The sequence below is a fragment of the Nerophis ophidion genome, linkage group LG01 (assembly GCF_033978795.1).
Source record: "Nerophis ophidion isolate RoL-2023_Sa linkage group LG01, RoL_Noph_v1.0, whole genome shotgun sequence".
Classification (NCBI taxonomy): domain Eukaryota; kingdom Metazoa; phylum Chordata; class Actinopteri; order Syngnathiformes; family Syngnathidae; genus Nerophis; species Nerophis ophidion.
In genome coordinates this window covers 43,318,550-43,345,963 of record NC_084611.1, presented here as the reverse complement: position 1 = coordinate 43,345,963, position 27,414 = coordinate 43,318,550, and the positions used below count along the sequence as shown (strand labels likewise).

Here is a 27,414-nt window from a genome sequence, read left to right as displayed (position 1 = left end):
AGAGACACTTGTAGACTGCAATATGATGGCAGTCACACATAAGAGACACCTGTAGACTGCAATATGATGGCAGTCACACATAAGAGACACCTGTAGACTGCAATATGATGGCTGCCACAAATAAGAGACACCTGTAAACTGCAATATGATGGCTGCCACACATAAGAGATACGTGTAGACTGCAATATGATGGCAGTCACACATAAGACACACCTGAAATCTGCAATATGATGGCAGTCACACAAAAGAGACACGTGTAGACTGTGTTGCGTTTGACCCGGTCTTCTGCCGGTGACCTCCCAGGTTGGTTTGATGACACATAAGATGGTTATAAATGAATCCCAGGCAGAGTTGCTTATTTTGATATTTTAATACCAAAGCCTTGGGAGATCAATCTAGATACAACCTTTCAATCGCATTGCCCAAATTGATCTAATTCTACTCTCCAAGTCTCGCCTCTCACTCCCTCTCAACGGCCCCCCTTCTTCTCTCCCCCTCCTCCTTGCCTGGGACAGTTGGGATAAGAAAATAATGTTATGACCTCTCGCTACATTCCAACTATCAAGGCCTACGCATGGCCCACCCTTAGTTATTCTAAAATATAACTTGGATTTAAAAAGATATCTATCTCCGTCAATCCCCCTTCAGATATTCTACAAAAGATCTCTTAACACAATTACAATACTTCTAAAGCACATACCTCACACTAAAGTTATATCAAGCTCGCACTAAAAAGCCTAGTTACATGGGAGTTAGATGGAGGGAGTCCACGTCAAAGTCGTCATGGTCAGCGAGGGAAACTAGCCATTCTTGAAAGTCATCACTTTGCTTGACCCCCTTCAGAGACATAGCAATGGATGGCCTGAGGGAGGTCGGGGCAAGTTGTTCAATAAGTCCCTCAAAAGCGTCACGAGTCAGGTTGGTCAGTCTCAAAAGGTTATAAAAACATAGTTAATGCGTTCGACATTTTTAGTAGCAGTAACAGGGAAAATAGCACCAATGATAGGAAGGTTCTCGAAACGTGCACAGGATTCACACCACAATTTATGTTGTCCTGGGACCCCTCTTGGTTGCCCTATTACATCAAAGTAAACACCACCAGGGTTTCTCATCAAATCAAAGGAGCCCCTTACACTCCTCCTAGATAGAACATGACGGCATCGGCGGGAAGTTAAAGAGGCCGCTGAAACAGGAGTTCCAAGGGGTGTTAATTTGGTACCCATTAAGGTGAGAGGGGTCACTAGTCTAACCAAAGCACAAAGCCCAACGGTTGACGTCGGGATTCTAATGTACAATCTGTGTTCCCCACAATACCAGAATAAGTCAGCCCGTGCCCAAGGGCCTAATTTGGAGCCATCTATCAGTGTGGTGCACCAGGAAGGGTCAATGTCACCCAATTTGTTGGGGGACGAAGAGGGTCCTGTGAATTGAAAACACGTGCAATTCAGCTTTTGGGCCACAAAAGGAAGAAGTCGGGTGGAATTGTCAACAGGAGGGTACACACTAGCCAACAAATCGCACCCTGGCGGAGTGGGTTCAGAAAACAAGGAGATAAGACAATTTGAGCTATTTGTGTCAGTCAACTTAAAAGGGGCAGGCTAAGTGTGGGGAAAAGAGATGTCCAGCGGAACAAGCAACACAATCATTCATGTTTTGGCTCTTAGCCATGCTAGTCATTCACCTGAGCCGCAGGTTGCCTGCACCCGCTCCTAGGGTCAAAGCTACTAGGTCTTCAGTGGTGATGTTATTAGTATATACAGATGTGAGAGCCTTTGAAACGTCACCGAGGTGGAGTGGCACCTTAGGCGTTACAGAGGGGCAGAGGTAGTTAATGCCCTCTCAAGGACATTATTTTAATAATCCCTTTAGAGTCTGTACCAGTCTGGTCAATCCCAACACAACATAAAACGGACTGGGCCAATTGGGCATGACACCCATGTTGGCATTTGTAAGGGCGAGGGGGTTCTGGGAACGATCAAAGTTCCTCTGGAAGGTCATCCCTTCCCGAGTAGTTTTGATGTAATAATAGGGGCCAGTGGGATTCCAATGCCCTGTGTAGTGGATTACCTGCTTCCGCCAGGGGCACCACACCCTAGAACAGTGGTTCTCAAATGGGGGTACTTGAAGGTATGCCAAGGGGTACGTGAGATTTTTTTTAAATATTCTAAAAATAGCAACAATTCAAAAATCCTTTATAAATATATTTATTGAATAATACTTTAACAAAATATGAATGTAAGTTCATAAACTGTGAAAAGAAATGCAAGAATGCAATATTCAGTGTTGACAGCTAGATTTTTTGTGGACATGTTCCGTAAATATTGATGTTAAAGAATCCTTTTATTGTGAAGAAATGTTTAGAACTAAGTTCATAAATCCAGATGGATCGCTATTACAATCCCCAAAGAGGGCACTTTAAGTTGATGATTACTTCCATGTGTAGAAATCTTTATTTATAATTGAATCACTTGTTTATTTTTCAACAAGTTTTTAGTTATTTGTATATCCTTTTTTCCAAATAGTTCAAGAAAGACCACTACAAATGAGCAATATTTTGCACTGTTATACAATTTAATAAATCAGAAACTGATGACATAGTGCTGTATTTTACTTCTTTATCTCTTTTTTTCAACCAAAAATGCTTTGCTCTGATTAGGGGGTACTTGAATTAAAAAAATGTTCACAGGGGGTACATCACTGGAAAAAGGTTGAGAACCACTGCCCTGGAGTATGTATTCTGCTTTCGACACCAATAGCTCAGGGTTGCGTCGTAGCAAAAATAGAGGTTACTACCACGGTAACAGCTACTATGTCCCTCGCAATCAATCACACTGCACAGGTCAAAAAAGTAAGTCTTGCTGTCCCCCTTGATCCAGTCTATTTCCAGTCCGCCCTTTGTTCTAAGACACTTGTCAGTCACTGTCGTCAGGAAGGAAGGACTGAGGCACAGGGACATTAGAACAAGCCTAAATACCAGTCTGTCAGGGAATACTGCTGGGTTTAACATCCTGCCTTTCGTCTATCAAAATCAGAGTCATTTAGGTAACGAAACGGGGCCAAACATCAAACTTTTCATTTATTGTAGCGACACCAATAGTTATGCTGAAAACAAGTAAGAGAAGTTGTATAACATCGAATACATAGGTTGGTCTCAAGTAAGGAGATTTGATAGATTTGGATATATGATACAGCAGTTGAGCAGGTCTGCCGTCTACCGTCTACACAACGGTAGACGGCAGCTCAACAGGGGGAGATCTCTCTCGGCGTCGTCTTCTGGGCTGTGAGACTATGTGTGTAAGTTCTGCTAAGGGGTCGAGTGGGGCAGGTGATGTGGCGATGTCGGCAGTGTCATCTGCCAGTCGAAGGGCGTGAGACGTCCGTTTCACGACCCTGTAGAGACCGGTCCAACTGGGGTCCGTCCACTTGTGCCTGATGACCTTGATCTTGACCCACTCCCAGCGGGCGGAAGGGAATTTGGAGTGGCGGGCTGTCATCCTCGAATCTGCACAGAGGAACTGGCACATTATTCTGAATTTGCTGAACTTACCATTTTTGTTTTACGCTGATTCCTCCTTCCAGGGGGGCGGCTGGACCTGGGAGGGGCTGATCTGTGACAGTTTAAAGAGTGAAAAAACAGTTTTGTTCATGGACATTCGAATGGTCATTAAAGCCAATGGTAACGCGTCAACCCACTTCAATTTGGTCTGTGCACAGATTTTAGCCAATTTTTTTTGATTCTCGCTCACTCTCTCGACCTTACCTTGGGACTAAGGATGGTACACCGAACCAAACCTGTGTTCTAGTGCGAGAGCCTTTTCCCCTGTACCTGATTGATGATATCAATGAAATCCCAAAATTTACCCATATGTTATCTCACCTCCTCCATATTCCAAATTAATCTGCTAGACCACTATCGATCTGCAACATTGTTATTTTCAAATTAAATTTAGTTACAACTTTTTACCCACTGAAAAAATGTTAAAACTACTCCACTACCCCCTTACGGCAAACCCCGCCTTGCCCTGACAACAGTCATGCCTACATCCAATCATGGCACCTTCTACCTTCCTGTTGTGATAACCAAGAGAGTAAACATTGGGAAATGCAGCCACCCTGCTTACCTAAACGATCTCATTCCTATCTTCTCCTAATCATATCCAACATCGAAGTCTGTCAATAAGACCATCAGGATGGGTCTGTTGAATTTCAGGTCTCTGAATAACAAATCTTTTTTTTTTTTTTTTTTTCAATGATTTTATTACCACTTCTAAACTTGACTTTATGTTTTTAACTGAAAAATGTTAAAACTATGGAAATTGTCAGAGTCGGATGATTGTCGATTTTGTTGTAAGGAGTCTGACTCCACCCTCAACTCCTCCCCCTTCTGTTTCTGAAAAAGGGACTGTTTGTATAACTATCACTTTCAGAAACATCCAAGAAAAAGTTTAGCTAATAGTCAAGTAAATTATTCAATATGGTGAAAGCGACAAAATATTCTTATATTTATATTGACACAAATGATAGAAAAACACTAACCTTCTGTCGGATGCTTTTGCAATAGTAATTTGATTTTCTACCACACCTGGTGGCCAAATTAATTCGTTAAGTCAAGCTCATGTTGTAGAAAGTTGAATGACGCAGACACATTTGTTACTGAATACTATCTATCAGACTTCTGTCTTGACGACTTTGTGCATGTAATAAGCAACTATAATTATTTGATATGCTTAAATGTCATGAGTAGTTTTAGCTCAGCTGTTGTGTATCTGCTAGCGCCTCGTTGCCTCCAACCGGGTTGTCCAAAGTGCAGCCCATAGCTATGTGTTTAACAGACAACTGAAACAATTAAAAATGTGGTATTTGTGTGTTGGTTCAATCATCGGCAGCTACGCCCTGTTTCATCATTGGATCTAAGTCTTTGGTTTTCGTAGGCGGGACAGAGAGCAAGGGAACAATGTGGGACAGCATTTGTGTCCATCTTATACAATGTTAGTTGTTGCAAATATATGTCAACATGAGTAGCAACACCTTGAGTTCCAACATATATATATATATACATACATATATGTATATGTATATATATATATATATATATATATATATATATATATATATATATATATATATATATATATATATATGTAATATATATCCATCCATCCATCTTCTTCCGCTTATCCAAGGTCCGGTCGCGGGGGCAACAGCCTAAGCAGGGAAACCCAGACTTCCCTTTCCCCAGCCACTTCGTCTAGCTCTTCCCGGGGGATCCCGAGGCGTTCCCAGGCCAGCCGGGAGACATAGTCTTTCCAACGTGTCCTGGGTCTTCCCCGTGGCCTCCTACCGGTTGGACGTGCCCTAAACACCTCCCTAGGGAGGCGTTCGGGTGGCATCCTGACCAGATGCCCGAACCACCTCATCTGGCTCCTCTCGATGTGGAGGAGCAGCGGCTTTACTTTGAGCTCCTCTCGGATGGCAGAGCTTCTCACCCTATCTCTAAGGGAGAGCCCCGCCACCCGGCGGAGGAAACTCATTTCGGCCACTTGTACCCGTGATCTTATCCTTTCGGTCATGACCCAAAGGTCATGACCATAGGTGAGGATGGGAACGTAGATCGACTGGTAAATTGAGAGCTTTGCCTTCCGGCTCAGCTCCTTCTTCACCACAACGGATCGGTACAACGTCCGCATTACTGAAGACGCCGCTCCGATCCGCCTGTCGATCTCACGATCCACTCTTTCCCGACTCGTGAAAAAGACTCCTAGGTACTTGAACTCCTCCACTTGGGGCAGGGTCTCCTCCCCAACCCGGAGATGGCACTCCACCCTTTTCCGGGCGAGAACCATGGACTCGGACTTGGAGGTGCTGATTCTCATTCCGGTCGCTTCACACTCGGCTGCAAACCGATCCAGTGAGAGCTGAAGATCCCGGTCAGATGAAGCCATCAGGACCACATCATCTGCAAAAAGCAGAGACCTAATCCTGCGGTCACCAAACCGGAACCCCTCAACGCCTTGACTGTGCCTAGAAATTCTGTCCATAAAAGTTATGAACAGAATCGGTGACAAAGGACAGCCTTGGCGGAGTCCAACCCCCACTGGAAATGTGTTCGACTTACTGCCGGGAATGCGGACCAAGCTCTGGCACTGATCGTACAGGGAGCGGACCGCCACAATAAGACAGTCCGATACCCCATACTCTCTGAGCACTCCCCACAGGACTTCCCGAGGGACACGGTCAAATGCCTTCTCCAAGTACACAAAGCACATGTAGACTGGTTGGGCAAACTCCCATGCACCCTCAAGAACCCTGCCGAGAGTATAGAGCTGGTCCACAGTTCCACGACCAGGACGAAAACCACACTGTTCCTCCTGAATCCGAGGTTCGACTGTCCGGCGTAGCCTCCTCTCCAGTACACCTGAATAAACCTTACCGGGAAGGCTGAGGAGTGTGATCCCACGATAGTTGGAACACACCCTCCGGTCCCCCTTCTTAAAGAGAAGAACCACCGCCCCGGTCTGCCAATCCAGAGGTACCGCCCCCGATGTCCACGCGATGCTGCAGAGTCTTGTCAACCAAGACAGCTCCACAGCATCCAGAGCCTTAAAGAACTCCGGGTGGATCTCGTCCACCCCCGGGGCCTTGCCACCGAGGAGCTTTTTAACTACCTCAGTGACCTCAGCCCCAGCCACTGCTTCGTCATAGGAAGACGTGTTGGTGGGATTGAGGAGGTCTTCGAAGTATTCCTTCCACCTATCCACAACATACGCAGTCGAGGTCAGCAGAACACCATCCGCACCATACACGGTGTTGATAGTGCACTGCTTCCCCTTCCTGAGGCGGCGGACAGTAGTCCAGAATCGCTTCAAAGCGGTCCGGAAGTCGTTTTACATGGCTTCCCCGAACTCCTCCCATGTCCGAGTTTTTGCCTCAGCGACAGCTGAAGCCGCTCACCGCTTGGCCTGTCGGTACCTGTCCACTGCCTCCGGAGTCCTATGAGCCAAAAGGACACGATAAGACTCCTTCTTCAGCATGACGGCATCCCTCACCACTGGTGTCCACCAAGGGGTTTTAGGATTGCCGCCCTGACAGGCACCAACTACCTTGCGGCCACAGCTCCGATCAGCCGCCTCGACAATAGAGGTGCGGAACATGGTCCACTCGGACTCAATGTCAAGCACCTCCCTCGTGACATGTTCGAAGTTCTTCCGGAGGTGGGAATTGAAACTTTCTCTGACAGAAGACTCTGCCAGACGTTCCCAGCAGACCCTCACAATGCGTTCGGGCCTGCCAGGTCGGTCCGGCATCCTCCCCCACCATCGCAGCCAACTCACCACATGGTGGTGATCGGTAGAAAGCTCCGCCCCTCTCTTCACCCGAGTGTCCAAAACATAAGGCCGCAAATCCGATGACACAACTACAAAGTCGATCATGGAACTGCGGCCTCGGGTGTCCTGGTGCCAAGTGCACATATGGACACCCTTATGTTTGAACATGGTGTTTGTAATGGACAAATTGTGACGAGCACAAAAGTCCAGTAACAAAACACCATATATATATATATATATATATATATATATATATATATCAAAAGTAGTCAAAGGCCTTCTGGTATGAGTCGTTTACTTGTGATCATGACATATGGCGGGTCGGGTGGTGATGCACACAGAAACAGCTCAGTCAGACAGGGTTTTCACTGATAGAACAGTTGCAGCAGGAGTTGGGGTACTCAGCAGGTGCCAGCCAATTTTGGTGCTTCAAGCTGTGGTATGAGCTCATGCTCATGGAGGTGCCTTGATAGTGGTGCCGCAGCTTGGTGGCCATACCGTCAGGTAACACCTGGAAGGTCCCTTCTGTGCGATATTGAATGTCAGGGTACAAAAAACAGGTCATTACCAAGCAGGCACGGTGTGTGCAGGTCGACCACGAAGGGGTGCTTCAGTCTGTGTCCAGCAATTTGAACCGGAAGTTTTCTGGTGACAAGTAACATTCTTATGACCTCAGCGAAGCCTTCGACCTTCAAAAGGATAGCACACAGTTTCTTTGGTACCTCAGCATTCAGTGATGAGTGGGTGGCACCAATGTCAATCACAAACTGATAACATTGTCCGTTGACACTTATGTCCAGCATGGGGCCTGTCTGTATTTCCTGCTGGGGCTTCTGTTGTGGGCGCCCTCTGCCACGCCTTCGTGTTTGTCTGGCGGCATGACGGGACCTTTCCTGTTCGGAAATGTTGGGACAGTCTTGAACCCAGTGACCAGGTTGGTCATAGGCAAAACAATTTCCACCCCGGACTAGCCTCGAAGCACCGCATTGTCCACCACCCGAGTCCATCTGTCTGGTCTCACGTCTGTTGAGGATTCTTTTCTCCGCCTGCTGGAACTCAAAAGGAAGGTTACCCACTGCTGAACTTACTTAGGCTGATTTTTGACCTTTTGGTTCTTTTCACATTTTTGCTTTAGTGATTTGTAAATTAAGGAGTTGTTTCCTTCTTACTCTGTCATTGGCCTTATCATCCTCATCCTGCTTAGCCCAATTCTGCATATCACGTTTAAAACCACAGCATTAATTGTCCCATCAAAAGTCAGATAAATGTTGAATCATCTAAAGATTATCTATAAGTTGGACTATCATTTGTGTCTATCAGTTCGTTAGTTGTGCACTCTGACCTCCCGTCATGCGTGATATTTCTATAAAATAAGGGCTTGTATTTATCCTCATTAGTCTAAAATTACCAATGTGACACAAACACACACACACCCAAAGTTGTGTGTGTGCGCGAAAGCACATTCCAAGAGATAAGGCGTTTTTTCTTCTTTTTTTTCTTCTTTTTCTTTCACTTCTACAGATGCCCTTGTTTGTAAGACAACTCTTATCTCATATGTCTCAACCAGAAGCGCAGCTGTATCATATCCAACCTTAGTAACTGCAAACAACAATTATCATTCACTCTGACCTACACAAGATGGCCCTGTGGCAGTGAAATCACTGGGCTTCTGTGCTTAGGCTGCTGCCCCCTCGACCCAACCTCCGATAAGCGGAGGAAGATAACTAAATGGATGGATCATTCACTCATATGATTTCTGAACTACGTATTATAAGAACAACTATACAATACAAATCATTTCAGCTTTAGGAGTTAACAACCAACCAAACAAACAAACAAACTTGCAGCGCACCCCCAACAGCAAACTCTGACACACGAACACCATTTACGAATACCTTCATCTGTCATATTCTCTTCCTTTCTTCAACTTGCTTTTCCATTTACAAACTACATCCTGTATCCATCGCTTCCTTACACTTCAGACAATGTTTCTATTTCCATTCTCCTCTCCTACAAACCATTTACGTAAGGTTATCACAATCCATTCTCTTCACCTTCAAACCTCTCCTGCTCTCTCTTTCTCTACGTTCCACTTTACCATAAAACTTCGAGTTACTTTTCTTAATTTACCAAACGTTGAGTTCACTAATTTACGAGTGTTGTAACCTCCCTCTTAACCCTTTCAAGAAACGTTCTCTTTATTTATTTTATTTTATGTTTTTTTTAAACTTGTTAATGTTATTGTCGACAACAGTACATTCAATTGATCATTGAACAGTACCGATTAATCACATTTTCCCAGCCGCCATTACTTTCCTGTCTGTCACACTCCTTTACCATTGTGTCTTTTTTTCCTTAATTTTAGCGCACACCTGAGTGCCGCCTGGATCTCTCAACCGGGACACTTTATTGTACTTTTACAAATGGCCTCCAACCTCGGAATTTGTCATGTGGTATAGAAGGGCCTCCACCCTTACGGTCCTTAATTTTCGTGCACACGTTAGTGTCACTTGGATCTTGCAACCGGGGAATATTTTATTGTACTTTCACAAATGGCTTCCAACCCATCCTAAATTTTCGTGCACACGTTAATGTCACTTGGATCTTACAACCGGGGAGTATTTACTATCCACACAACTGTTATCCGTCCCATTACTCTTTTAGAGGAGACCAATTCCCCAGGGTGAGCCACACCCGACTATTTGCCCACTCGTCAGTGAAGCAGCCCGTCACGGTAATGTTGACACAATGCCGTGAGTTGACCACTTATTTACAACTTTTATGTAATGGTGAACAAGGCAAGAATGCAACCAATCTATCAAAATCAGCACTCTGTCTCTGGGATACAAAACAGTGTTTGACTTACAGACTTCTGGACAGACTCCTAATGCAGATTTTTAAAAAAAGGCTCTACTTACCTTTATTTACATGTTGGCCAAGTGAGTCTGTCCGGAAGATTGCAAGATAAGTCCAATTTTCAGCGTGTCATCCCGGACGAAGCCCCCGATTGTTGCGTTGGACCCGGTCTTCTGCCGGTCACCTCCCAGGTTGGTTTGATGACACATAAGCTGGTTATAAATGAATCCCAGGCAGAGTTGTTTATTTTGGTACTTTATTACCAAAGCCTTGAGAGATCAATCTAGATGCAACCTTTCAATCGCATTGCCCAAATTGATCTAATTCTACTCTCCAAGTCTTGCCTCTCACTCCCTCTCACCGGCCCCCCTTCTCCTCTCCCCCTCCTCCTTGCCTCGGACAGTTGAGATAAGAAAATAATGTTATGACCTCTCGCTACATTCCAACTATCAAGGCCCACGCATGGCCCACACTTAGCTATTCTAAAATATAACTTGGATTTAAAAAGATATCTATCTCCGTCAACTGCAATATGATGGCAGTCACACATAAGAGACACCTGTAGACTGCAATATGATGGCAGTCACACAAAATAGACACATGTAGACTGCAATATGATGGCAGTCACACATTTGAGACACCTGTAGACTGCAATATGATGGCAGTCACTCATTACAGACACATGTAGACTGCAATATGATGGCAGTCACACATAAGAGACACGTGTAGACTGCAATATGATGGCAGTCACACAAAAGAGACACGTGTAGACTGCCATATGATGGCAGTCACACATAAGAGACACGTGTAGACTGCAATATAATGGCAGTCACACAAAAGAGATACGTGTAGACTGCAATATGATTGCAGTCACACATAAGAGACACGTGTAGACTGCAATATGATGGCAGTCACACATAAGAGACACGTGTAGACTGCAATATAATGGCAGTCACACAAAATAGATACATGTAGACTGCAATATGATGGCAGTCACTCATTACAGACACATTTAGACTGCAATATGATGGCAGTCACACATAAGAGACACGTGTAGACTGCAATATGATGGCAGTCACACAAAAGAGACACGTGTAGACTGCCATATGATGGCAGTCACACATAAGAGACACGTGTAGACTGCAATATAATGGCAGTCACACAAAAGAGATACGTGTAGACTGCAATATGATTGCAGTCACACATAAGAGACACGTGTAGACTGCAATATGATGGCAGTCACACATAAGAGACACGTGTAGACTGCAATATAATGGCAGTCACACAAAATAGATACATGTAGACTGCAATATGATGGCAGTCACACATAAGAGACACGTGTAGGCTGCAATATGACTCACGAAAACAACACCAGAATGTTATATGTTCCATTGAAAATATAGAACGTTACACACGGCGCTCAAAAATCTATCAAAATGTTTTAGTACGACTTTGGTAAGCTATGAAGCCACACCACTTGATGGATTGTACTGTGCTTCAACATAGGAGTGTTATTATGGTGTGTGTATAAGGTAAGACATATTATCTGGCGTTTTGATTCACAATATTATGCAAAAGCAACTTTTCTTGCCTTCTGGTACCGGCTGATCTGTATTTGGGGTTTTGGACAAGTCCTGAAAATTTGCACGAGGCCCTCTTTGTAGTCCATGGGGACACCGTAGTCGATAAGCTCCTTCTTTTTCTTTATCTTCTTGTTATGGGACATTCATCCTCTGCTGTTTCCATTTCTAATATACAGTGGGGCAAAAAAGTATTTAGTCAGCCACCAATTGTGAAAGTTCTCCCACTTAAAATGATGACGGAGTTCTGTCATTTTCATCATAGGTACACTTCAACTGTGAGAGACAGAATGTGGAAAAAAAATCCAGGAATTCACATTGTAGGAATTTTAAAGAATTTATTTATAAATTATGGTGGAAAATAAGTATTTGGTCAACCATTCAAAGCTCTCACTGATGGAAGGAGGTTTTGGCTCAAAATCTCACAGTACATGGCCCCATTCATTCTTTCCTTAACATGGATCAATCGTCCTGTCACCTTAGCAGAAAAACAGCCCCAAAGCATGATGTTTCCACCCCCATGCTTCACATTAGGTATGGTGTTTTTGGGATGCAACTCAGTATTCTTCTTCCTCCAAACATGACGAGTTGAGTTTATACCAAAAAGTTATATTTCGGTTTCAGCTGACCACATGACATTCTCCCAATCCTCTGCTGTATCATCCATGTGCTCTCTGGCAAACTTCAGACGGGCCTGGATATGCACTGGCTTAAGCAGGGGGACACATCTGGCACTGCAGGATTTGATTCCCTGTCGGCGTAGTGTGTTACTGATGGTAACCTTTCTTACGTTGGTCCCAGCTCTCTGCAGGTCATTCAACAGGTGCCCCCGTCTGGTACTGGGATTTTTGCTCACCGTTCTCATGATCATTTTGAATCACGGGATGAGATCTTGCGTGGAGCCCCAGATCGAGGGAGATTATCAGTGGTCTTGTATGTCTTCAATTTTCTGATCATTGCTCCCACAGTTGATTTTTTTTCACACCAAGCTGCTTGCTTATTGTAGATTTACTCTTCCCAGTCTGGTGCAGGTCTACAACTCTTTTCCTGGTCTCCTTCGACAACTATTTGGTCTTGGTCATAGTGGAGTTTGGAGTCTGACTGTTTGAGGCTGTGGGCAGGTGTCTTTTATACAGATAACGAGTTCAAACAAGTCCAATTAATACAGGTAACGAGTGGAGGACAGAAGAGCTTCTTAAAGAAGAAGTTACAGGTCTGTGAGAGACAGAAATCTTTCTTGTTTGAAGTGACCAAATACTTATTTTCCACCATAATTTACAAATCAATTCTTTAAAATTCCTACAAGGTGAATTCCTGGATTATTTTTTCACATTCTGTCTCTCACAGTTGAAGTGTACCTATGATGAAAATTACAGACATTTGTCATCATTTTAAGTGGGAGAACTTGCACAATCGGTGGCTGACTAAATACTTTTTTGCCCCACTGTAAAGTAGTGTAAAGTTCTTTCTTATATCCGTCAGTAAACTCGCCATGCAAGCGCTAAAACATATCAGTGTGGTGAGTTAAAATGATTCACCCAAGGAACTTTAGCTATTAGTTTTTTTTACGGTTTTGTTATTGCATTAGTGAGCCACGGATGAAGAGATGCTGCTCTGTTATTGATTAAAGTCTGAATGTCATTAAAACAGTTAGAGACATCTTTTGACACTTCTTCCACTCCCGTCCTTGCACGCTACACCGCTACAACAAAGATGACGGGGAGAAGACCCGTCGGAAGGTGAGCCACGTAAATAAGACCGCCCACAAAACGGCACATCTGGAAGCGACTGTCAGAAAGCGACTTGAGGATGATGTGTAAAACATCATCTATGAGACATTTTTAGCAAAGAACCACCATTACATGTTATGTAGACCACAAGGAAGTATTTTATATTTAGAAAAAAAAATAATAATATGACCCCTTTAGTGCGCCCTATAATCCTTTTGTATGAAAATAGACCTGATTAGACCCGCTCATCGGCAGTGGGCCTTATAATCGTTGCGACCTTTGGTCCGGAAAATTTGTTGTATGACGTATTCAGTGTGTGTGTGTGTTCTCATGCAGTGTGTTGCAGCTCATCCCACAGTTCAGTCCAGAGGGGGACGACTCCACAGGTGTCCCCGTGGAGCTGCCAGTCAAAGCGGGGCTTGCAGTTCTGCAGGTTTGCCTTGTTCTCACCTTCCCCTTTCCATGCCTTCGCGTCTCAGACATTACGATCCAATTGACACGGCCGGCGTATTGTGGACTTCAAAGGTGCTTTCTGTATCGCCAGACCCTCACGTGTCCTGGCAAGCTGCTGGTCTTCCACGCCGCCCCTCTAATAGAGACAGGACATGCTCAGACCTCCTCAGGCTTTTTTGCTTCTAACAAGACTAAGGTAATGCAAGAACACTACTGATTTTGAATGGAAAAAAAACAATCACTTTATTTACCGTCCAGTATATATACTGCACACAAATTGTTAAAAACAAATGGAAGAAGGAGCAGACCTTGTTACATATATTTAAAAAATATACAACTAAATGTATAAAACAGGGGTCACCAACGCGGTGCCCGCGGGCACCAGGTCGCCCGTACGGACCAAATGAATCGCCCTCTGGCCTGTTCTAAAAATAGCTCAAATAGCAGCACTTACCAGTGAGCTGCCTCTATTTTTAAATTTTTATTTATTTACTAGCAAGCTGGTCTCGCTTTGCTCGACATTTTTAATTCTATGAGAGACAAAACTCAAATAGAATTTGAAAATCCAAGAAAATATTTGAAAGACTTGGTCTTCACTTGTTTGAATGAATTCTTTTTTTTTTTTTTTACCTTACTTCTTATACATTTCAGAAAGACAATTTTAGAGAAAAAAATACAACCTTAAAAATGATTTGAGGATTTTTAAACACGTATAACTTTTTATTTACTTTTTTTTTTTTTAACTTAATTCTTCATTTTAGCTTCTGTTTTTTCGACGAAGAATATTTGTGAAATACTTCTTCAAACTTATTATGATTAAAATTCCCCAAAAATTATTCTGGCAAATCTAGAAAATCGGTAGAATCAAATTTAAATCTTATTTCAAAGTCTTTTGAATGTCTTTCAAAATTTTTGTTCTGGAAAATCTAAAAGAATTAATGATTTGTCTTTGTTATAAATATAGCTTGGTCTAATTTTTTATGTATTCTAACAAAGTACAGATTGGATTTTAACCTATTTAAAACATGTCATCAAAATTTGAAAATTAATCTTAATCAGAAAAAAATACTAATGATGTTCCATACATTCCTTTTTTAAATTTTTTTAACGTCACACGCGATGCAGCATTGTGTTCACAGAAGTAAACATGACTGCCATTCTAACTGGTCTCCCAATGGTTTTGTGCAACAGGAGTCAACTTTACTTGACAGTGTTTTTGCATAGGGCTGGGGTCGGCAACCCGCCGCTCTGGAGCCGCATGCAGCTCTTTAGCACCACCCTAGTGGCTCTCTGGAGATTTTTCAAAAATATATATGTGAAATGGAAAAAGATAAGGGGAAAAAAATATATTTTGTTTTAATATGGTTTCTGTAGGAGGACAAACATGACACAAACCTCCCTAATTGTTATAAAGCACACTATTTGTATTAAACATGCTTCACTGATTCGATCATTTGGCAAGCGCCGTTTGGTCCTACTAATTTTGGCGGTTCTTGAACTCACCGGTGTTTGTTTACATGTATAACTTTCTCCGACTTTTTAAGACGTGTTTTATGCCACTTCTTTTTATGTCTCATTTTGTCCACCAAACTTACAACGTTGTGCATGAATGCACAAAGGTGAGTTATGTTGATGTTATTGACTTATGTGGAGTGTGCTAATCAGACATATTTGGTCACTGCATGACTGCAAGCTAATCGATGCTAACATGCTATTTAGGCTAGCTGTATGTACATATTGCATCATTATGCCTCATTTGTAGCTATATTTGAGCTCATTTAGTTTCCTTTAAGTCCTCATAATTCAATTTATATCTCATGACAAACTATTTGTATGTAATATGGCTTTTAATTTTTTGTGGCTCCAGGTGGATTTGTTTTTGTATTTTTGGTCCAATATGGCTCTTTCAACATTTTGGGTTGCCGACCCCTGGCATAGGGGATTCATTAGATTCTAATGAATCCCCTATGCCAGGGGTCGGCAACCTGGCGACCCCTGGCAGACATATTTGGTCACTGCATGACTGCATAGGGGATTCTAATGAATCCCCTATGCCAGGGGTCGGCAACTAATGATTAGAAGGTGAGGAAGTTGCTTTGACGTGCGTTCCACAGAACATGTGGGCCGACAGGTAGAGCCAGGAGTGGTCGGACATTGATGTTTTGAAGTCTTCCGCTCATTCGTCCACTCTTTTTTTTATGTAATTTGTCTTGTTTTGGAGTTGTGAAGTCTTTTCGCTTTTTGACGATGTATTTGTCGGATGAACGCGACCCGATCGTTCAGACTGCAGTCGCATCGGATACAGCACATATTAAAGGCCTACTGAAACCCACTACTACTGACCACGCAGTCTGATCGTTTATATATCAATGATGAAATATTAACATTGCAACACATGCTAATATGGCCGGGTTAGTTTACTAAATTACAATTTTAGATTTCCTGCTGAGTTTCTTGTTGAAAACGTCGCGGAATGATGACGCGTGTGCGTGACGTTATTAGTTGGAGGGGACATATTAGCTCAGCACCACTTACGGCTAAAGTTGTTTCTTTTAATCGCATAATTACACAGTAATTTCGACATCTGTGTTGCTGAATCTTTTGCAATTTGTTCAATTAATAATGGAAACTATAAAGAACAATGCTGTTGGTGGAAAGCGTTGTATTGCAGCTGCCTTTAGCATCGAGACACAGCCGGTGTTTCTTTGTTTGTTGTGAAGCTTTAACACAGAGCGGTCAAGCGAACATGTTTCTCTACGTCAACCAGCAAGTTTTTGGATGGGAAAATTGTGATATTAAGTCTTACCGGAGACATCAGTGGATTATGGGACTTCCTCCTGCAGTAGCTGTCAAAAAAGGCAGCTGTGAGCTTGGCTCCTCAGCTTCTCTCTGAGACACTGGCGTGTTCACTGCAGCCATCCGACTTTGAGGTATGTCTTTACTATCTCACTAAAACACTATTAAAACAATAAGCAAATAAGGGATCTTCCAGAATTATCCTAGTAAATGTGTCTTGATTACATCTGAAACGCTCACACTGCCGCCGTCCGGAGCCGTCGCTTTTTATTTATTTATTTATTTTTTTCTAATCCTTCACTATCAATATCCTCATCCACGAATCGTTCATCCTCGCTCAAATTAATGTCCGAATTGCTCTTACTGCTGGTGGCTCACATTATAAACAATGTGAGGATGTGACGAGCCCTCACACCGGTGACGTCACGCGCACATACTTCCGGTACAGGCAAGGCTTTTTTATTAGCGACCAAAAGTTGCAAACTTTATCGTCGATGTTGTCTACTAAATCCTTTCAGCAAAAATATGGCAATATCACGAAATGATCAAGTATGACACATAGAATGGACCTGCTATACCGTTTAAATAAGAAAATCTCATTTCAGTAGGCTTTTAATGTACCGCATACCAAGTAGGCCTGGGTCGGATTTGAAAAAAAAAAACAATTGTACTGTCAATGTGGAGTCACATTGACCTCAAAACACTCGACGCGGCCAAAAAAAATGTGAATTGACCTCACACAGCCTTGGTGTCAGGCAGCTGCAATATGTTTTTCTTAGCAGATATGCTAACCTAGCATGATGTAATGCAGAGATGGGTAGTAACACGCTACATTTACTCCGTTACATCTACTTGAGTAACTTTTGGGATAAATTGTACTTCTAAGAGTAGTTTTAATGCAACATACTTTTACTTTTACTTGAGTATATTTATAGAAAAGAAACGCTACTTTTACTCCGCTCCATTTATCTACATTTAGCTCGCTACTCGCTACTGATTTTTATCGATCTGTTAATGCACGCATTTTTTGTTTTGGTTTGTCAGACAGACCTTCAAAGTAGGATCTATTACATGCCTGCGTTTCACCAATCAAATGCAGTCACTGTGACGTTTGACTCCGTTTCACCAATCAAACACATGATTAACTGCACACTTTTTTTATGAACCTTTATTTATAAATTTTAACATTTACAAACAGTTGAAAATAATAATCAAAGTAAGTACAAAAACAGTACAAAACAGTATAAATAACTTACAAAACAGCGCCAGGGGGTTGTAAATTCAAAGTAACTAAAATAGAATGCAAAAAAAAAATCTATATATAAAATGAACAAAGTGCAAAGCCATAGGCTCACTCAATCTCAGTAAATAACTTAAATTTGGAACACAGCATCATCGTTTTCACAGCTTTTTGGTTGTTAGAGGTAGAGCGTTTTATTGTAGAGTTCTAAATCTTTTTTAAAGGCACAAAAAACAGGTCGGGTATTGAGATACTTACATTTATGAATATAAAACTTAGCCACTAGTATAAGGAGGTTGCAAAGGTGAAATTAATTTTCCAATTTTTTTTCAATACAGTGTAAAACCAAATATATATTATTTAATATATATTATTGTTTTAGTTGCTTAAGAGATATTCCTGGCTCTGAACTTGTTCATTGCTATTTTTATGTTTTTGTGCATTACTTGTTGCCGTCATCATTAAACAAACAGATTACTCATCAGTTACTCAGTACTTGAGTAGTTTTTTCTCAACATACTTTGCTGAGGGGGAAAACGGCAGTGGAAGCAGGAGGGGAGATGAATGCAGCGCCTGAGAGCGAAACTCATGCAGTGCCCCAGACAGTTGCACAGTCAGAGAGCCAACGCAAACATCCAGAAAGGCGCAAGAAGATCAAGTGGCCAAGGGCGAAAAACCAAGCAGAATGGCGCAAGCTTGATGATCACCTGAGAGGGGTACTGGAGCATTCTCTGCGAGGGACGGTTGAGCGCAAACTAACCTCGCTGAGTAACATCATTTATGAGGAGGGCAGAGAGAGGTTCGGAGAGAGTGAGACCAAGCGAGCCACAGCCCAGAGGCACAAAGGACGGAGGGAGAGGGACATGGAGGGGCTCATAATCAACAGGCGCCAGCTGCGTAAGAGGTGGAGGAAAGCAGCCGCAGAGGAAAAAGAAGGCCTCAAAGTGCTGTGGGACGATCTCAAGCAGCGTCTTGCCAAGCTGCGTCGGGCAGATAGACTCAGAAGGCGCCGGAAACGAAAGGAGAAGGAAAGAAAAGACTTCTTCAAGGATCCTTTCCGGTTTGCCCGTCAGCTCCTGGACGAAAAGCGAAGTGGCAAGCTGTCCATCGCAAAAGAGGATCTGGAACAACACATCAAGGACCAGTATACGGATGCAGACAAAGACACACCACTTGGCTCACCAGGCCATGTGCCACGTCCAGACCCCCCAGAGACCCCTTTCGACACTTCCCCACCTAGGCTGAGCGAGATTAAAGAAGTCCTTAAAAAGGCCAGATCAGCCTCTGCACCAGGACCGAACGGGCTTCCGTACAAGGTGTATAAAAACTGTCCGCAAGTGACCACAATCTTGTGGAAGCTCATGAGTGTTGAGTGGAAGAAGCAATCCATTCCAGCAGAGTGGCAAGAGGCAGTTGGAATATTCATCCCCAAGGTGCAAAATTCCACCAACATCAGCCAGTTCAGGACAATTGCTTTACTGAACATGGAGGGAAAAGTATTTTTCTCTGTCCTGGCAAGAAGGATATCCAGCTTCCTCAACAACAACTGCTACATCGATACAAGCTGTCAAAAAGCCGGACTGCCAGGCTTTCCGGGGTGCATTGAGCATGCATCCGTGATCTGGGATCAGATACAGCGTGCCAAAAGAGAAAGGAGTAACCTCCACGTGGTATGGACCCGACCTGGCAAATGCCTATGGCTCAGTACCCCACAAGCTGGTTGAGTTTGCCCTGAATTTCTTCCACGTTCCTGTGTGTGTCAGTAACATCATAGCCAAGTATTTCAACAACCTGCACATGTGGTTCTCAGTAGATGACTACATGACAGGATGGCAGCGTTTGGAAGTGGGAATAACCATGGGCTGCTCCATATCACCAATCCTCTTTGTAGCTGCATTTGAAGTGTTACTCATTGGAGCAAGGCAAATGGCCAGAGGCTTGAAAACACCATCAGGAGGAAGACTCCCCGCTCTGAGAGGTTTCATGGATAATGTGACGAGCATCCTACAGACCGCCCCATGCACAGCACGACTCCTCAAGCGTTTCGACGAACTGACCATCTGGGCGAGAATGAAGATAAAGCCCGCTAAGTCCAGGAGCCTATCAATCAGGAAGGGTGTGAGAGATGACAGGACAGTCTTCACAGCAGGAAGTGAGAAGATTCCACTCCTGGCAGAGCAGCCCATCCGAAGCCTCGGGAGGGAGTATACAGCAGAGCTCTCGGACAGGCAGATGGGGAGGGTGGTCCAGAAACAACTAAAAGAGGGGCTCGTAAGGATCGACGGGAGCCAACTTCCTGGGAAGCTGAAGGTTTGGTTTTACCACTTCACACTTTTCCACCGCGTGATGTGGCCGCTGAAAGTAGCTGAAATTCCATCTTCTCAGGCCAGCAAGATGGACAGCACCGCCAACGGTTATATCAGGAAGTGGCTGGGCCTCCCCCGCTGTTTCTCAGACACAGGTCTTTTTGGCAAGAACATTCTGCAACTTCCTCTAAAGTCCATCAATCTGGGTTACAGGCAGGAGAAGACTCGCCTTGTACTGGAGATGAGGGAATCAAGAGACGAAGCTGTGAAGAGTGCAGCGGTGACTCTCCACACTGGACGAAAGTGGAGGGCCCAGGTGGAAGTGGACCAAGCTGTCTCGAGGCTGAAATATAAGGAGATCCTGGGAAGAGTCCAAGACAGCCGGGCAGGACTGGGATGGGGGAAACCAGTCCAGTTCTGGTCCAAAGCCACGAGACAGCAGAGGAAGGCCATGGTGGTGGAAGAGGTCACACAAGTGGCACAAGACCAGTATCGGGTCAAGGCCGTATCCCAGGGAAAACAGGGGGCATGGACTCGCTGGGAGGATACCATTCAAAGAGTCATAACCTGGGCCGACATCTGGCGAACGCCTCAATCTCGGCTAAGCTTCCTCGTGAGGGCAACGTATGACACCCTGCCATGCCCTCAAAACCTCGCCCAGTGGTTCGGAAGCGATAGCAAGTGCTCGCTGTGCAGCAAAGACAATGCAGGACTCAAGCACATCCTTTCAGGTTGCAACGTCGTGCTGACGCAGGGGCGCTTCCGGTGGCGACACAATCAGGTGCTGAGGAAGTTGGCAGAGCTGTTAGAGAGATGCAGAGTCGGGGCAAACAACGCCACAGATCCCCATCGGCCAAACATCACTTTTATCAAACCAGGTGAGGTAGGACAGAAGACAGATAAGGGACGATCATCACTTCTGCTTACCCCTGGTAAGAGCTGGGAGATGCGCGTAGACCTGGACAAGCTGAGGAAATACAGACAACGCTAAGACCAGACGTTGTGATGTGGTCCTCAACTGCTAAGAAAGTCCTCATCATTGAACTAACCGTGCCATGGGAGGAGGGAATACCAGTAGCACATGAGTTAAAAAGGTCAAAATACAGCGACCTAGCAGAGGACTGCAAGGGGGGAGGCTGGTCTGCGTCCATTCACCCCGTGGAGATTGGATGCAGGGGCTTCGTAGGAGGTTCTGCAACCCGGCTCCTGCGTGCGGCGGGGATGACCGGTTCCAGCCTGAGGAGGGCCATCAAGGAGTTGGCAGAGGAGGAAGAGAAGGCAAGTTTCTGGATGTGGCTAAGAAGGAGGGACAACACTTGGGGCTCAACACCCTAGTGAGGTCAGTTGCAGGGAGTGGCGCTGGGAGACGTCCCCGCGTAGCCACTGCCCCCCCCACCGCGAGGTGTCCTGGCTTGGGGGCGAAACATCAGTGAACGGTGGCACCAGCTGACGACCCTGCAGCTGACCTCGAAGTGCACTGGAGGAGGTGCGACAGGCAGCGATGCCTAGCAGTTAGGTCTGTACGTATTAATTTACTTTTACTCAAGTAAATATTTGGGTGACTACTCCTTACTTTTACTTGAGTAATACATCTTTAAAGTAACAGTACTCTTACTTGAGTACAATTTCTGGCTACTCTACCCACCTCTGATGTAATGTAGTGTTAGCACAGGCCTGGACAATTATTTTGACTCAGGGTGTTATGATAGCGCCGCATCGCGGATGTGCGGGGAGTGTCACCCCTCGATGCACAGGATCACAGCAGGTAGAAGTGAAGGTAGGAACAGGTTTTAATATCAATAACCAAAGTAATACTTGTACAAACGGAAAGAAAAGGTGTGCCAACGCACGGGAAGCAGAACACAAACATGAGCAAAAGGCAGAGTTCAAAAAGTTCAAACAGCGCGAGCCGAGCGCGCGGAGGCTAAGCTATACTTAGCAGAGAGAATACAAAAAGACAAAACTAACGTAACTGTTGCGTGATGCAAACAAACTGGCGACGAGGAACTGAGGTAGCAGGCGGACTTAAATACAACACAATAAATCAAAACAGGTGTGCTTCGGGAGTGCGTGCAGGAGGCGTAATTAAGTAGCCATGGTGACGAATGTAAACAAGGAAGTGTTCAACTGAAGGGATCGGCAGAGTCCAAACGTGATCAAAACATATCCAAAGCAAAACAATAAACGATCTGTGTAGCGGATTGTGACACAGAGGGCCACATTTAGAGAAAAAAATGTGTCTGGGGGGCCGGTATATCTCTTTTTAGGAACACTAATACAAAACTTCACAATAACGACTGATTGAATTCTAAAAACGTTATGACAGACCGCCTTAAAAAAACGTAATGGATTTTTACATTTTTCTATGAAGGATAAAACACTGAATATTGACAAAATATGAATGTCACACCCCTTTTCCATCGACATATTTTACAATCAAGTGAAACAAAACAAAAATGCAACAAACACAGTTAAATATGAACGCAAATTGTACAAAATAAACCCACCTACAATCTGACATATCTGATACATCACTAAGCTTTACAACTTTATTATGAAAATTTCCTTTCACGTCTGTGGAAACGCTTCCTACCCACACTGCTTGGTGCCTCGTCTGAGCTGCTGTGACGTTGATTACCAGAGTAACTAATTAGATGACCATAGTAACTAATTAGATTACCATAGTAACTAAGTAGATTACCATAGTAACTACCGTATTTCCTTGAATTGCCGCCGGGGTGCTAATTGATTTAAAACCTCTTCTCGCTCCGGCACTTACCAAAGGCATGTGGTAAATTTAGGCCTGCGCTTATAAATTTGAGTGTGATGTAAGGATACCATAATGAAAAGCACATTTAATAAAAAAAAACTTTATTATGGTCTTACTTATAAATGAAGTCCATGCGCAGCTCCTTCTGATCAAAAGCATCGATAACTTGTTTATAGAAGTCTTCCTTATCTTTCTTTAATTTTAAAAGTCTCTCTGTCTCGATGGAGATCTTCCTTTATTGCCTCCTGCTTTGATTGAAAGTCCAGTTTAGAAAACTGTTTTATTTTAGATATGTAATCCTCCATGTTAAAAGTGTAAGCGAGAAGAAAAAATAAACACACGCTGCTTACTCTTGCTGCTTGTTGTCACTTCTTCTGCAACCGAGTAGTCGCAAGAAGGATCACTAGCGCCCTCTACCACCAGGAGGCGGGAGTCATTTAATGACTCATATTTGACATACGCAGCTACGGTATATTTATAAAACATAGCTGGTTACTGTTCTTTTTAGCATATTCAATACCTTGGACCTTAAATCCTACTGAATAGCTATTAATCTTCTTCCCTTTATGCGATTTCAAATGATTGAAATCAGCCTCCTCCATTTTGAAAATGATGACAGGTGAAGTGTCACTCGTGACGTGACGAGTTTGACCCGGCGTAAATTCTAGGCATATGCTAATTATTTGGCCAAACGAGTTTGACCCGGTGGAAATTCTAGACAAGCGCTAATAAAAATAATATTTTGCAAAACGAGTTTGACCCGGCAGTAATTCTAGGCAGGCGCATACTATATACCCGGCGGCAATTCAAGGAAATACGGTAATTAGATGACCATCGTAACTAATTAGCTTACCATAGTAACTGATATATCATCCAAAAGTGCAGATTCCAACAATTGAAATACTTTGTTTAGTTCAAGCCTTACGGTCATTAGAAAACATCACTGCACATATAATGGCAGTTACACTTTCCGTCTTAAAGATCTAAAAAAAATTATTTGGGAATGTCCGGCAGGCCAGATTGAAAAGCTTAACGGGCCGCATGTGGTCCCCGGGCCTTAATTTGTCTAGGTCTTTGTTAACATGTAGCTCACATCATCATCGGCGGTCACTCGAACGAGTGTGACCATCCATCCTCCTGGTAGGGGTGTATGGAGGATGCCTGTGCGTGACTTAGTTTTTCATGGGGAGAATGGTGCACAGACAGTCACCACACCATCCTTCACTGAATGGGGTCAGAGTCCAGTGGCATGGAGTCCAAGACGACTGGGGACTCTTTTCTGCTGCAGCCTTCCCCTGCCATCGGGGCCGTTGTGGTAGTTCTTAAATCTACTGTCTTCCGCCTGCTCCGCCATTGAGGTCTTCACCGTATCCCTGGCCAGGGGGCAGTCAGGTACTAGGCCTTTGCCAAGGGCCACCTGGGGTAACAGTAGTAAAGGGGTTAACCTCCTAGTTCCCCAAGACCCCATAGAGGAACCTCCACTGCCGGATGCACTTTAACATCATGCTCCTTAATGTTACGCTGTTGTAACTGATGTATTGGACACGTGCAGAGTTACAGTGTTTATGTAAAAAGTGGATCAAGTCGCAGCGTTCTCCTTGCTCTTCCCCCTCAGTCCATCTTCCAGCCGCCAGAGGCCGCCGTCTCCTTGGCCAAGGCGTGCGTCCGTCAGGGCTGTGGCGTTCACCTGTTTGTCCTCTCTCAGCAAGACGTTGGCGGGGCTTGGCCGGGGCACGTCCCCTACCTGACAGGGGGAGCGCTGTACTCCTACAACCACCTGCAGGTACCGAGGAAGCAATTTTCTCTTGTCCACCAATCGACACAATGCACTGAGTCTAGCCCCGCCTCTTTGTGTTCTCTTACAGTCCACCCCATTCAAAAGTCGGTTTGTAGTTTTATTTTCGCTTGCTTTAAGACCGGGGTTATGAGTTGGTTCTACTGACCATACACTATACATTTTCACGTTAATGATTCATCAAAAAAATACATAATCACACAATAATTTTGGACCGCACATTCGCCAATATTGGCTGTATTGTAAGTGATAATTTAAAAAGTGCAAAAGTGAGGCGACTCCGACTGGCAAATGTAGCTACGAAATAAACCCGATGGTACTTTAGATATAAGTACGAATTTAAAAAAAGTACATGCGAGTACAACAATAAAAAATATTTTGTGTGTGTGACCTTCGACAATAAAATTATATTTGTGTTAAAACTAGTGCTTTTAGATGGTTAGTATTTATTTTATATATATATATATATATATATATTGTCAGAATGTCTCACACATTTTTTGAATGTTTTACTGGAATGTACATTATTCGTTGCTCTAAACCTTGTAATATTAATACCATTATGAATTAGTCAAATATGCTTAATATAATTGCAGTGCTAATAATTATTAGTATGCGTATGCATTGACCGATCAATGACCTTTCATCAACGCCCGCCACCTTTCAGGTAGTCATTCAAAATAAATTACTGTAAGAGTTATTTTTTATTTTTTTTAAATAATTTAGGGGACAATCTGCAAGTAATTAATGCAATATTATTTTGTGATTAATCACATGAGTTAACATCTTATTTTTGACAGCCCATCCATCCATCCATCCATTTTTTACCGCTTATTCCCTTTGGGGCCGCGGGGGGCGCTGGTGCCTATCTCAGCTACAATCGGATAGAAGGCAGGTGTACACCCTGGACAAGTCACCATCTCAGCCCTAGTCAAAATATATATTTTTAAATGCAACTTCAATTATGCAAGCAAGTCCTTTTAAAGTGATTAATCACATCCTGCCATCCATTTTCTATCGCTTGTCCCGTTCGGGGTCGCGGGAGCTGCTGGAGCCTATCTCAGCTGCATTTGGGCGGAAGGCGGCGTACACCCTGGACAAGTCGCTACTTCATCACAATTAATGAAAATTCTAAAGTGTGATTAATGTGATTAAATATATATATATATATCATTTGCACTATCATTCACAACCTGACGGATGTGCAATACTTTTTGGTGGTCTACAACCATACTTTATGCAGTAATTTAAATAGGAAGAGGTTTGATGGCGAAACAAAAAGAATACTGCTGTTTTGAATCCAGCAAAGAGCGCTGTCTCTCAAGTCAATGTGTAACGGCACTTTTTTGTAAAAAAAAAAAAGACTTCTTACTGTATGCTTGTCATTGTTTGTTAGTGTGGAAAATACATCTCAAATACATTTATTGAGTCTGAGAAGAAGTGTATTCAAATAAGCGTTTTTACGAGTGCAGTTTCTCACTATTTTCCAATAGTAGGGATCTGCTCTATTTTCTATTCGAAATAGCTGTAGGCAGCACGTTGGGGCAGGGGTTAGTGCATGTGCCTCACAGTACGAAGGTCCTGAGTTCAATCCCGGGCTTGGGATCTTTTTGTGTGGAGTTTGCATGTTCTCCCCGTGACTGCGAGGGTTCCCTCGGGTACTCCGGCTTCCTCCCACTTCCAAAGACATGCACCTGGGGATAGGTTGATTGGCAACAGTAAATGGTCCTTAGTGTGTGAATGTTGTCTGTCTATCTGTGTTGGCCCTGCAATGAGGTGGCGACTTGTCAAGGGTGTACCCCGTCATCCGCCCATGTGCAGCTGAGATAGGCTCCAGCAACCCCCGTGACCCCGAACGGGATAAGCGGTAGAAAATGGATGGAAGATAGCTGTAATATTCCTCCTAGTGCCAGTGTCTCTTGTTGTGTGTTTACAGTATATATTGTTGGTGAACTGCTGACATAGCGCGTGTGTTCATGTCCGCCACAGGGAGATTCTGACCGGGAGCGTTTCGGCAGAAACCTAAGACGTGCCGTCCAAGCAGAGGTCGCCTACCAGGCTGAGCTCAGCTTGTTCGTCAGCAAGGGTTGGAAGAGAGAAAACATTTTTATTGTCACCCTTCCAAAGTTGCCATTTTGATAACCATCTTGTCTATCACGGCAGGTTTGCGGGTCTCTGGCTGTTATGGACTCTTCGTCCCCGGTCCGAGCCCGAGCAGGGTCGTCATGGCAACCCTCGACTGGCAGACAACGCTGGCTGTGGAGCTGGCTCACAGCAGCGCCCTTGATGAGACGAAAGGTGTCGCCATACAGGTACAGTAGACATTGTCCTCCTCTCACATCCTGGAGTTCGGAATCAGCTGAAAATAACTGGAAAAAATGTGTATGGCCGTTTTAAAGTGTGACTTAAAATATTTTCTGGACAGTTAATGAAGGTTTTCTGAGGAACAGATTATTTCTGTGTCCATTATTGTCCAATGAAATCCAAATGAAATGGAAATTGTCCAGCATCACAGACAGACAGCAGCTTTATTTTGTCCATTCTTAACATGTACAAGACACAT

At 43.8% G+C, this 27,414-nt stretch overlaps 1 protein-coding gene and 1 long non-coding RNA gene across 2 annotated transcripts in view; one reads left to right on the top strand and one right to left on the bottom strand.

Moving 5' to 3' along the window:
- Positions 1-27,414, top strand: part of si:dkey-13n15.2 (protein transport protein Sec24C) — a 55,368-nt gene that overhangs the window by 16,995 nt on the left and 10,959 nt on the right. Inside the window, exons 10-14 of the mRNA XM_061904408.1 lie at positions 13,828-13,924; positions 14,036-14,140; positions 24,672-24,839; positions 26,841-26,937; positions 27,015-27,163. Coding sequence (XP_061760392.1) covers positions 13,828-13,924; positions 14,036-14,140; positions 24,672-24,839; positions 26,841-26,937; positions 27,015-27,163 — 616 coding nt within the window. The remainder of the gene's footprint in view (positions 1-13,827; positions 13,925-14,035; positions 14,141-24,671; positions 24,840-26,840; positions 26,938-27,014; positions 27,164-27,414) is intronic.
- On the bottom strand, positions 3,059-10,544 carry LOC133555014 (uncharacterized). The gene is made up of 2 exons (XR_009807258.1): positions 10,244-10,544; positions 3,059-3,608 (listed from the first exon to the last, which is right to left on the bottom strand). It is a non-coding gene; the product is annotated as an uncharacterized LOC133555014 (long non-coding RNA).